Genomic DNA, 13,250 nt, shown 5'->3' with positions numbered 1-13,250 from the left:
GTTGGTCAGAGTTGTCAGAAGGAGATCAAAGTACCTGGTGGTTATTTTACAGATGCTGTAAATGGGCTCTTGCCTTCACGAAATAAGTTGTTTTTGTTGGTCACGGCACAGCCTAACAGCCTGCCTGCTGCCTCTTTGTAGTGAAGAGAAAATGGGGTCCAAAGTGGTCATAATTTGGGGATAGGTCAATAAAGCATTTATTGTCATCAAAAAAGTCCAGGAAATACTGAGCAGGGAAATTGAAAAACAACATGGAAAGCAGCCTCGGTCCTGTTCAGACCCGTGGTCTGGCTCCTCCCAGAACACTGGCTATTGCTGGTCTGCTCGATGCAGCCCAAGAAGGACATATAGCCATAGGAGGCTCATGGAAAGGTCATTAAAATGTTCAGGGTGCTAAGGGTAGAGGGTCTGCTCTACTCTTGCAGCAAGAGGAGAGGGTTCAAAAAGAAGAGTCCTCTTCAGACTGAGAAGATGAAAGCTGAGAAGATAGGTACCAGTGGAATGGGTAGGATGAACAGGGACTTCACCAAATATGGATCAGTCATGGGGGGGGGCATGGCTTCGATTGGACATAGAGAGAAATTTTAGGTAAACACAGGCGCATCTGACTTTCAAGAGCTGATAGGAAATATAGGAAATGTGTTCTTCCAAAAGATGTATCTACAAATGGAAATGGAGAAAAGGCATAGGTAAGTTTATGAATCTGAAATGTGCTCAGTAATGGAGGAGTAGAGGAATTTAGAATGTTTGAGGACCTCGCTATAGAGATCGAGGTTAAGGACAGCCCTATTCTTTCATAACATATCTTTTAGTAGACAGAACATTCCGAAATGAAATATTAGGTCTTTGTGACCTTGACTAAGGCTCAGTTCCTTCATCTGTAGAATGGGGATAATAATAGCACTACCTCATAAAGTTCTTGTGAAGATAACATGAATTAAAACATGCAGAACAAGAGCTCTACAAATGTTGGCTACTGTTATTATCATTATTATTCTATTATAGAAATAGGCCTTCTTCAGAACGCAGCTTTATAGACTAATTGAGCATGTGCCTGTTTGCCTTATTATTGCGGTAATGATGGGTAAATTAGAGACCAGAAGGGTAAAAGGTTTTCTCTGAAGTAATAAATCCTGAGTACTCCATCTTCCCTATTAATTATCACAAACTCCTAGAAATCGCACGGCTAGTCAATTTCAACATAGTGCAAATGTTGCTGACTCTTCTTTTGAAAATGGGTTTTGAGTTGTTTGTTTTGGATACGAGAAAATTTATCAGATGACTTCAATATGCTGTCTTCCATCATTTCTTAAGATTTGCCACTTAATAGCTGTAAAATGCTTGACATTTATGGACTACTAATTAAGTCATCTGCAACGCAGGCCAAGTTGCACTCTGTGGCCATAACTCCAACATCTTTTTTTTTTGCTCTTCTTTTTAGCTGTGCTTGTCAGGTCATCATAAAGGCCAACTCTTCTTTAGTGCCCACCAAATTGATTAGCAGGATCAAAAGAAAATACATGGCAACCTCACTCATGGAAACTTCACACCAGATCAGTTGACGTTATTAGTAAAGTCTGAACACGTTGCAGTGAAAAAACGAGGTAATTTCCATTGGGTATTTCCATATAAATTCACTCTTTGTTATAAAGCTCCAAATGCATACATAGTAAGAGATTCTGCCTTCAGAGGGGGAGAGAAACTGTCTTCAATTTCCTTTCCACAGCCTCAGTGCTCATCTTGCCCTGGCAACCTTTCCACCTGGAAGAGCTTTAAAAACGAGTGCCAGAGGGGTTACCAGAGACCATCGATCCGCTCTGGATATTAGCAGCGGCCAGTTCATCAATGGAGTGGGCGGACTGTTTCTCTTGCTTAAATACACCAGAGAGGGAGAAGAAGGCGTCTTACATCCTCACTCAGAGAGAAAACTGGGATGGTTGGGCAAGGCTGGCTGGCCCACTTCTCCGGCCACCCTGATTTCTGGAATCAGGGTCATAAACCTCGTGGGTGGTCAGTGAAAACTGGGACCTTGGGAATTCCCTGGTGGTCCAGCGGTTAGGACTCCATGCTCTCACTGACGTGGGCCCAGGTTCGATCTCTGGTCGGGGAACTAAGATCCTGCAAGCGGTGTGGCGTGGCCAAAACAACTACCTCCCCCCGCAAAAAAAAAAAAAACCCTAGGACCTTACCACATAAACTTAGCTCAGGACATGTCTCCCTTAATGTGACAACACTTGGCAGCAAAACCTTGCCGTCAGCATCAACAAGAGAACAGAGCACCCTGGTCTGTACTACCGATGACGAATACACTGAGTTTACTAAAACCGAATCCACCCCAGAGCCCATTAAGAAGGGAGGCGCCACCAGAAAAAGAAGCCAGCCTTTAGCCTCCTGTCACTGCACCTCAAACCATTAACAACTGCCACTCAAAAGGAAGGCAATCGGCAGGTGGGGACTGATTTGATTTATCACTCTACATCCCTTTGCGTGGCTTGATTTTTTTCAATGCCTATGTACCATTTTAATAGAGCCAAAGCAGAAAAACTGGCCCATCAAGTGGTAGTTTTAAGGCAAAGGACCAAATGTGAGATCGTACTGGGAGCCTTATTTAAAAAAAAAAAAAAAAGATTCCATTTAATGTTATTTTCAGCCTGGTTTAAATTGCCTGGTAGAAAACTTTCCCCTTTTATTAGCTGGTGTTTATGTGCAGGGTAATAATGTTGGGTGATAATGGATGTTCATGAAACTTTTAAGTGCCTTTTGCCCTTTCAAATGTGCATACATTTTCTCTGTAGAGCCCAGAAAGTGCAAAGCTGAAGAAACAGCCTCTAAATACAAAGGGACATATAAGTGGCTCTTAACCCACCCTACCGAGACAGCCCAAACTAGATGCAGAAAAAATCAGGATGGAAACGCTACTAGAATCTGGTACGTACCAGCCGAGTTCTAATTGAGAGTTCAGATACATAAAGGTCTGCTTAATTGGGAGCATGTTTCCATGTCATTTGAGCATGCTCCCTCCCTTTCTTTCTTTTACCTTGTGGACCTACTTAAGCATACACATGCCATATAATAACATTCCAGAAAAAATTTCAAAACAGAAGAGAAAAAAAAATCTCCCATAATCCCACGACCTGAACACAGCTCTTTTTAAGTTGTATTTTTCCATTTGGCCTTTCACCGTATGCCCTTTAAATTGTATGTAGTGGTATTCACCGTCCTTATAGCACTAATGTCATTCACCCTTTCACTCAATGGTTTATCAAACGTTTTCCATGCTTTACATTCATCTTCTTAATGACTTTTTCAAAAACCTGCCTCAGAAGCTACCTCGTTGATGGGCCATAATAATTTACTAAATCACTCTTCTATTGTTGACTTTAACATTTTCCTTTTTAAAATCATCAGCCCCTCTTTTCCTACTCTCTGCTACTGGTTTATGCCATTAACTTAAGTGGGCAGGCCAGAGGGGCAGCAGGTTTTGACAAAAGCTTAAAAATTCTCTTTTGGAGGGTGACATCTTGGACTGGGTCCTACCTCTTCCTGCCTGCATCTAATCACTTAGCAAGTCATGCAGCTTTTGTGGTCATAATCAGAGCTCACATCTACCCTTTCTTCTCCTACCCCACTGCCACTCCCTGGGTGCCTACGATTAAAGTAGTCTCCTTGCCTTCTAACTGCCCACTACCCCCCCAGCTACACTCCACCAGCGTGATTTTCCTAACGTATGGCTGTCATCGTTCCAATCTCCCACTCCAGTTCCATATTGCCTCAAGAATTAAGTCCAAACCCCTAACGTACTCAAGACCTGCAGGCTCCTTTCCCTAACATGCACTCCAGCCAACAAGGGCCATTGCCACTCTGGACTTGCGTCTCTTTCTCTGCTTGTGCTATTTGCTCTGCTTGGTTGGAGGAGTGGGGGACACTTTCTCCATCTCTGTCCTTTTAGCGTCCAGCTCAGCTCAAAAGTTGCCAATAAGTTCTCCTTGATTGATGGTTCAACAGATTCTGTTTTGTTTCTACACTTTTTCCATCTCATATCTTGCCTAATAAATGTAGTTACATTTACAGTCTCAAAGCACCAAGTTACCAGCTCAAGGGACGAGACCTTGCCCTGTTTGTCTGTAGTACCTACTACCAGTCCTAGAACACAGAAGGTTCCCAATAAACGTGTTAGCTGATTTGAAATGAACTGGCTTGAATTGGATGGGGCATAGTGGAGGGTGGATGATGAAGGCCAGTGAGTCACAGAGGGTGCTATACTAACTGCCTTGAGTAAATTAATATGCTGAAATAGAGACCACAATTCTAACAGGAATTCCCTCTTCAAATGAGGGTAAGGGGCAAAAGTGAGGGTAGGAGTCATGTCCAGAGGGGCAAAAATCTCTGCCTTGACTCTCGGTCCGATGGATGTGGCCCTGCTCCATCTCAGCCTCTCTTGCCTGTTTATACCTCCTGCATGGGGACCCTAGATTCACTTGCTCCCCAAGAGCAAAGTTTTCTTCACTGTACAAACACTGGGCTACCACCTTTGCTATCTCAGCCAGGAGGCTGGGAATGGGCAAAGGGGAGGCATGCCAAGGACACACCGTGTTCCTTCACCATTCGCTTTCAAAGTATTCTGGCCTCATCTTCCAACCATGAAGCTTTTTGTTATCTCTCCTCTCTTTTTCAGCTCAATCAGTATCAACACTGGCAAATCTCACTGGGAAAAACCAAAGTTTAAACAATGCAAATTGCTTCAAGCGCTTCCTAATAAGATTGTGGACCTTGCTAATATTACAATAAGTGACGGTAAGACTGTTCTGTACACATTAGAGAAATAATGGAACTCAGTTAGTTTGTCTACTTGACCTGAGACCAGAGAGAGTACAGGCAAACCACCCACAGAAAAACCTACCTGACAACAATCCAATTTCCGAAACGAGGTAGTTACATTGGTGGAGGTGGGAGTGGAGCATGAGAAGTCAGAACGGTCAGTGTTTTCTGTTTTATAATGTTTTTTATTTTATAATTGTTGGCTAATTATTTTTTGTTTTATTTTAATTTTTTAAAAGTTTTGATAGGTAATGCTTCATATAGTTCAATATTGAAAAAATAAAGAAGTGTATGCAGTGAAACCTCTCCCTCCCACTGCTAACCCCAGCCATTCAGTTAGTATCCGAGGAGATATCTATGCATCTATAAGGAAATGCGTGTGTGTATTCTTCTTCCCTTTTTGTATGCAAAGTGGAGCGTGCTATACATGCTGTTCTGCACCTTGCTTTTTCCTCTTAACATTATATTGCAGATATTATCATACTAGTATATGATAATATAATATACATTCTTTTTTTCACTGAGTTGTATTAACTGCATGAATATGCTACAATTGATTTCTTTAACCGTTGCCTGCGGATGGTAATTTAACTTGATAATTACACTTTACTTTTAAAATACTGCTGTAATGGATATCATGCATGTGTCATTTTGTGTAAGTATGGTATGCTTGAAGCATAAATTCCTAAAAGTAGAATTGCTGGGTCAGTCATACTTTTCTTCAAGATAAATTATCTTTTATTTGCTATGCCAAAATTTTTTTGAATTGATAAAGCTAGACTTTACATTATCATTTCACTTTTTTCTTATTTGTCTTATTTCTTTTAGTATTTTTATTTTATTTTTTAATTTTTTTAATGGTTTTCCTTTTTTTTCTTTTAGTATTTTTAAAATTGAAGTATAGTTAATTTACAATGTGTTAGTTTCAAATGTACAGCAAAGTGATTCAGTTATACATGTGTAAATATATATATTCTTTTTCAGATTCTTTTCCATTATACGTTATTAAAAGATATTGAGTAGAGTTCCCTGCACTATACAGAGGGACATTGTTGTTTATATATTTTATATACAGTAGTTTGTATCTGTTAATCCCAGACTCCTAACTTATCCCTCCTCCCCCTTCCCCTTTGGTAACCATAAGTTTGTTTTCTAAGTCTGAGTCTGTTTCTGTTTTGTAAGTTCTTTTGTGTCATATTTTAGATTCCACATATTCGTGATATCGTATGGTATGTGTCTTTCTCTGTCTGACTTACTTCACTTAGTATGACAATCTCTAGGTCCATCCATGTTTCTGCAAATGGCATATTTCATTCTTTTTTATGGCTGAGTAATATTCTGTTTTGTGTATATATATATATATATATATATATATATATATATATATACTGTATCTTCTTTATCCATTCATCTGTCAATGGACTTTGAGGTTGCTTCCATGTCTTGGTTATTGTAAATACTGCTGCTATGAACATTGGGGTGCATGTGTCTTTTCAAATAAATCATACTTCTGATGGTGTCAAAATGCTCTCTGTAATAATTGCACCAACTTATACTCCCACTTGCAAAGTGTGAAAGTGCCTGTTTCAGAACATCTTCAAATCAACACAGCATGCTATCAGATTTTAGGATCTTGATTTGATAAGTATAAGTTAATCTCAATGTAGTTAAAATTTTTTATGGAGGTACTGACATCATAAAATTCAGCCATGTAATGTGTACAATTCAGTGTTTTTTAGTCTATTTGCTAGATTTTGCAACCATCACCACTAATTCTAGGACATTTTAATTACTCCTAAAAGAAACCCCATACATGTTAGCAGTCAATCTCCATTCTCTCCTCCCCCCAACCCCTGGAAACCTCCAATCTACTTTCTTCCTTCTTTTAATTTTATTTTATTGTAGTACCTACACTTTATGTAGATATACCTTCTTGACATTTTTTTTTTACATCTTTATTGGAGTATAATTCCTTTACAATGGTGTGTTAGTTTCTGCTTCGTAACAAAGTGAATCAGTTATACATATACATATGTTCCCATATCTCTTCCCTCTTGCGTCTCCCTCCCTCCCACCCCCCCTAACCCACCCCTCCAGGCGGTCACAAAGCACCAAGCTGATCTGCCTGTGCTATGCGGCTGCTTCCCACTAGCTACCTACCTTACGTTTCGTAGTGTATATATGTCCATGCCTCTCTCTCGCTTTGTCACAGCTTACCCTTCCTGCTACCCATATCCTCAAGTCCATTCTTTAGTAGGTCTGTGTCTTTATTCCCGTCTTACCCCTAGGTTCTTCATGACATTTTTTTTTCTTAAATTCCATATATATGTGTTAGCATATAGTATTTGTCTTTCTCTTTCTGACTTACTTCACTCTGTATGATAGACTCTAGGTCTATCCACCTCATTACAAATAGCTCAATTTCATTTCTTTTTATGGCTGAGTAATATTCCATTGTATATATGTGCCACATCTTCTTTATCCATTCATCCGATGATGGACACTTAGGTTGTTTCCATCTCCAGGCTATTGTAAATAGAGCTGCAATGAACATTTTGGTACATGACTCTTTTTGAATTATGGTTTTCTCAGGGTATATGCCCAGTAGTGGGGTTGCTGGGTCTTATGGTAGTTCTATTTGTAGTTTTTTAAGGAACCTCCATACTGTTCTCCATAGTGGCTGTACCAATTCACATTCCCACCAGCAGTGCAAGAGTGTTCCCTTTTCTCCACACCCTCTCCAGCATTTATTGTTTGTAGATTTTTTCATGATGGCCATTCTGACTGGTGTGAGATGATATCTCATTGTAGTTTTGATTTGCATTTCTCCAGTGGTTAGTGATGTTGAGCATCCTTTCATGTGTCTGTTGGCAGGCTGTATATCTTCTTTGGAGAAATGTCTATTTGGATCTTCTGCCCATTTTTGGATTGGGTTGTTTGTTTTTTTGTTATTGAGCTGTATGAGCTGCTTATAAATTTTGGAGATTAATCCTCTGTCAGTTGCTTCATTTGCAAATATTTTCTCCCATTCTGAGGGTTATCTTTTGGTCTTGTTTATGGTTTCCTTTGCTGTGCAAAAGCTTTGAAGTTTCATTAGGTCCCATTTGTTTATTTTTGTTTTTATTTCCATTTCTCTAGGAGGTGGGTCAAAAAGGATCTTGCTGTGATTTATGTCATAGAGTGTCCTGCCTATGTTTTCCTCTAAGAGTTTGATAGTTTCTGGCCTTACATTTAGGTCTTTAATCCATTTTGAGCTTATTTTTGTGTATGGTGTTAGGGAGTGATCTAATCTCATACTTTTACATGTACCTGTCCAGTTTCCCCAGCACCACTTATTGAAGAGGCTGCCCTTTCTCCACTGTACATTCCTGCCTCCTTTATCAAAGATAAGGTGACCATATGTGCTTGGGTTTATCTCTGGGCTTTCTATCCTGTTCCATTGATCCATCTTTCTGTTTTTGTGCCAGTACCATACTGTCTTGATTACTGTAGCTTTGTAGTATAGTCTGAAGTCAGGAAGCCTGATTCCTCCAGCTCCGTTTTTCGTTCTCAAGATTCTTTTGGCTATTCAGGGTCTTTTGTGTTTCCATACAAATTGTGAAATTTTTTGTTCTAGTTCTGTGAAAAATGCCAGTGGTAGTTTGGTAGGGATTGCATTGAATCTGTAGATTGCTTTGGGTAGTAGAGTCCTTTTCACAATGTTGATTCTTCCAATCCAAGAACATGGTATATCTCTCCATCTATTTGTATCATCTTTAATTTCTTTCATCAGTGTCTTACAATTTTCTGCATACAGGTCTTTTGTCTCCTTAGGTAGGTTTATTCCTAGATATTTTATTCTTTTTGTTGCAATGGTAAATGGGAGTGTTTTCTTGATTTCACTTTCAGATTTTTCATCATCAGTGTATAGGAATGCCAGAGATTTCTGTGCATTAATTTTGTATCCTGCTACTTTACCAAATTCATCGGTATTTGTTTTTCTCTTTCTGACTTACTTCACTCTGTATGACAGACTCGGCAGGCGGATTCTTAACCACTGCGCCAACAGGGAAGCCCCTGCATGATGTTGTTGATGATCGCTATTAATTGTTGTTATTTACACTTAATAGCTCATCTACTTCTCACAAGAAACCAAGACTCAAAGAATGCTGTGATCTGAATGTTTGTGTCCCCTCAAAATTCTTGTGTTGAAATCCTAACCCCCAAGGTGATGGTATTAGCAAGTGGGTCGTTTGGGCAGTGATTAGGTCATAAGGCTGGGGCCCTCATGAATGGGAATTATGCCCTTATAAAAGAGGCCCCAGAGAGCACCCTCACCCTTTCCACCATGTGAGGACACAGCAAGAAGGTGCCATCTATCAACCAGAAAGCAAGCCTTCACTAGAACCCAACCATGTAGGCATCTTGATCTTGGACTTTCAGCCTCCAGAACTTTGAGAAATAGATTTCTGTTGTCTATAAGCCACTTAATCTGGACTTTGTTATAGCAGCCCTAACAGACTAAGACAAAGAAGTTAAGTAGTTTTGCCCAAGGTCACACAGCTAGGAAATGGCATAGCTAGGAATCAAACCCAGGATGTCTGACTCCAAAGTTCAAGTATTTAAGAGGTTAATACCTGGGTGTGTTTGCATTTTTCTAAGGATGTTATCCAAAGAAATGAATTTCTAATGGTCAAATTTTCACAGAGTTATTTTGGGAGAGGTTGTACTGAGCCAGCTTAAACATACCACATACCAACTCAAATATAACACATTATCTCTAGCTATGTCTGTATGATGCTCAGTTCTCCTGGAATTCCGTAACTGCTCCCTCTCTATCTAAATTCTATTTGTTCCTGTGGGCTTAGCTCAAATTCCACCCAGGAAGTTTGCCTGGAGTTCATGAGTCTCTGCTCTTGTCCTCACCCCCCTGCTTGTATTCTTGTCTTACACCTCTGCCTAGCTTCTAGATTGGTATTCCCAAGGAGGTTGTGGCATATATCATGGCTCAGGCATGTTTTCATTTCATGGCACCTAGCACAAGGCTAGGTACCCAACAGGTTTTCAGTAGCTATATATTTATTAGACCTTTTTTTTTTTTAATGGAAATAATAGGTTGGACCCAGGACAGGCCAGTTAATGAACAAATAATTTTAATAAAAATTAAGAATGTGGTTCATAGCACTCAGGCCATTTTGGTGAGCTTGTAATTTCTCTGTATCATCTCAGATGCCATTATTTTAGTCTTAGCTTCTCTCCTTTCTTGTGCTTGTTTTTGTAGAATAAAAGCTAAACCTGTTTTGCATAGGTTCCACACCTAATAAGTCATTTTTATTCACTAACACCTTCCACTGAAAGAGATTAAAGATCTTTGCCAAAATTAGCCTTCAGACGTCATAGTGCTAGATGAAGGAGGATCAGAAGTAGCCTACCATCAATTTCAGAACCGGAAGGGTCCTTATAATTCATCGTGTCCCATCTCCTCATTTTACCAATGAGGATGTTGAGACCCAGCGAGGGGAAGGGCCCTGCTGGAGGTGACACAGTTTATTCATTTATTCACCCAGTTATTTATTCAGTTAGGAAATATTTATTAAATTCCTACTGTGTGTCTTGTGTGGTGCTGGATGGTGGGGGGAGGTTCTCACATGGAAGGGGGTGACCTGAGGCTGGGACCTGGGCCACTGTTCTGGGGGAGTAAGCACTTACAAGAGTTGCCACTGTTTAACTACATCCCATCCCCCCCTCAAGTTCTGAGTCTCACAGCCCTGCTTTCACACTGCTTCTTCTAACATCTTTTAATCAAAATCTTAACTGTCATTACAACATACTACCTTGAGGATCGTTGATAAGACACCACTCCTGGAAAACACGTGCCTCCCCTTCCACCCCTGCACTCGCGGGCAGTCCTCGGGGAGAGGGACAAAGCACGAGGCAAGTACAATATGGCACAGGGGTTCTGGAAGCACGGGGATGGCATCTACCCCTGTGTGGGAGCTCAGGAAAGGCCAGCTGTAGGAGAGGCATCAGCTGAGACCCGAGGTTGAGTACCAGCTAGAAGATGAAAAAGGGTGAGGAAAGGAGGGAGGAGTGTTTCCGGCAGAGGACACTGCTTCTGTAAAGGTTCAGAAGTGAAATAGGTACAACTGGAGCCTAGAGCCAGAAGGTGGAAGAGTGAGCAATGGTTTACTTCCTTTCCCTGAACAGCCTCCATTTTGTGAGTCAAGGAAATAAAGCCAGAGAGCAGGTTAATTCAATCCTGGGTCGCAGTGTGTTTCTCCAACTTTGGCCTTTTCACTACAGAAAACTACATCTCTTAGACTAAGTTGGGAGGGTTGTTGTGTGCCACAAATAAGACCCTGCGCAGACAAATAAATATTTTAAAAAAACATTGGCTACTTAACAGATGTGATTCCAAGACTTAATGAAAATTGTCCCATTCCAGGTAGCAGAGGTGTATTGTAATTGGGGCCTTCTAGAAATAATGCCTTAGCCTAAAGGGATAAATAATATAGTGGGTTTCTAGAACAATGGCAGATTGGCAGGGGAGTCACTGGGGGGGCAGGTGGATCTTTTGGTTGTCCCATCACTCTAAATGATACTTAATTCCGTTTATTTTTGAGGGAGGCAAACCACTTCATTCAAAATAATGGAACATTTTTATCCTTTGATTTTCCATGAAGAGCATTTAAATATGTATTAATTATCACCAAAGGATTAAAACCATAGTCATATGGCATAACATAAAGAATATATTAATAAATGATCAAATTTAGCCGTGGTATAAGAATGAACTACTATTCCATTCTTTGATGTTAATGTATGTCCAGTGTGGAGTCTTAATAGCTTCCTTCATTGCCAATCTAAAAGACCATATGGTACAGCACATTTTTCATGGACCTTAATTCTAGAAGGGAAGAAGGAAGAGTGGGAGAGGGAACTTAAACAGAAATAGATACGAAATGAAGCATGTTTAATGGGTAAGATCTCTTCATTCTGGCTGGGGCCACAGCTCTCCAAGCATCCCCCATAACCAATTTCTCATTGCCCTCCATTTCCTTGGAGATTGCAAGAGTGTTTCAGGAATGTTCACTAGGCCTAATGATAGGCGGCTCAATCTTGTATCCATAAGGCTTGACCTAAACTGTGAGCCTCAAATTCCACAGTTCCACAAGAAACACCCACCTCACATCAGACCTGCATTGACCATCTACAGTCCCCTCCTGGACTTTGCACCAGGAGGACGTGGCAAATTCTTATGTTACCAAATGCTTTAAAGGACACATACCAGTTCACCATGCAGCAGTAACATACTATTTTCTCACTTGTAAACCCCAAGATTCTTGGGGTTCGTTTTAAAACCAACTCACAAACGGTCCGTGTGTGTGTGTGTGTGTGTGTGTGTGTGTGTGTGTGTGTGTCTAGTGTTTGAGAAAACATTGAGAAGAAAACACTTGTGTGTAGTTGTCATTGTATGGTAACGATCACAAGGAAAGGTATTTGCCTCTGATTTTTCTTTTTTCTAGAATTATGATCAAGTTCACTGTGCCTTTTGGGACCTTGAGAATAACAGTAAGTATTTTTCTTAGCAAGCTTTGGCCTTGGTTCTCAATGAGACTTTGCCCCTGACCATGTTGCTATCTGGCAGTTACATGGGAGCGAGTTGTACGGAAGTTACTGTCTTATCAGACCCTACAGGGGACTCTGAATGACCAAGATACAAACATGAGTTTCATATCTAATTAGGGCATGGGAGTTTTTGTAAAACTTTCTTTTTGAGAAGAGACTTATTTTGGAGATCAGGGGGAAAAATCACATAACTCAGCAAGCTGGAAGAAACAAAGTTGCAAGACCCAGTACAGAGCAGTCCTGAGCTGTTTGAAGAAAGTTAAGGGATGAAGATCTGGCTCTCTTTATCTGTCTTTCCCATTAGACTGGCCACATTTTTCCTTCTTCTCTTCTACATTGACTGTGTGACCTTGGGTGGTCCATTTACTCTCTAGGGGCTTCAATCTTTTTATCTTTTCACGAAGGGGATAAGACTTTCTAGTTGATCTCGAAGGGTCCTTCCTGCTTGGCTGGGTATGAGTCTTTGGGGACCATAAGAGAAGGGGTCGTGGAAATAATGCCATTTGCAGCAACATGGATGGACCTAGAGGTTGTCACACTGAGTGAAGTAAGTCAGATAGAGAAAGACAAATACCATATGATATCGCTTATATGTGGACTCTAAAATAAATGGTACAAATGAACTTATTTACAAAACAGAAATAGAGTCACGGATGTGAAAAATTTGATTTTTTACATGGTTACCCAGAGGGAAAGGGGGGAGGAATAAATTGGGAGACTGGGATTGACATATACACACCACTATATATAAAATAGATAACCAACAAGGACCTACTGTATAGCAAAGGGAACTCTACTCAATATTTTGTAATAACCTATATGGG

At 40.3% G+C, this 13,250-nt stretch overlaps 1 protein-coding gene across 1 annotated transcript in view; it reads left to right on the top strand.

Moving 5' to 3' along the window:
• Nucleotides 1-13,250, top strand: part of ADGRG4 (adhesion G protein-coupled receptor G4) — a 71,304-nt gene that overhangs the window by 39,136 nt on the left and 18,918 nt on the right. The window contains 6 exon segments of the mRNA XM_027092461.1: nucleotides 1,442-1,509; nucleotides 1,512-1,604; nucleotides 2,796-2,928; nucleotides 4,676-4,794; nucleotides 11,863-11,918; nucleotides 12,324-12,373. Of these exon segments, the coding sequence (XP_026948262.1) occupies nucleotides 1,442-1,509; nucleotides 1,512-1,604; nucleotides 2,796-2,928; nucleotides 4,676-4,794; nucleotides 11,863-11,918; nucleotides 12,324-12,373 (519 nt within the window).

Source organism: Aethalodelphis obliquidens, unplaced genomic scaffold (genome assembly GCF_003676395.1).
Source record: "Aethalodelphis obliquidens isolate GAN/ISIS:26980383/991018 unplaced genomic scaffold, ASM367639v1 scaffold78, whole genome shotgun sequence".
NCBI lineage: Eukaryota > Metazoa > Chordata > Mammalia > Artiodactyla > Delphinidae > Aethalodelphis > Aethalodelphis obliquidens.
This window is presented reverse-complemented; position numbering and strand designations above follow the sequence as displayed.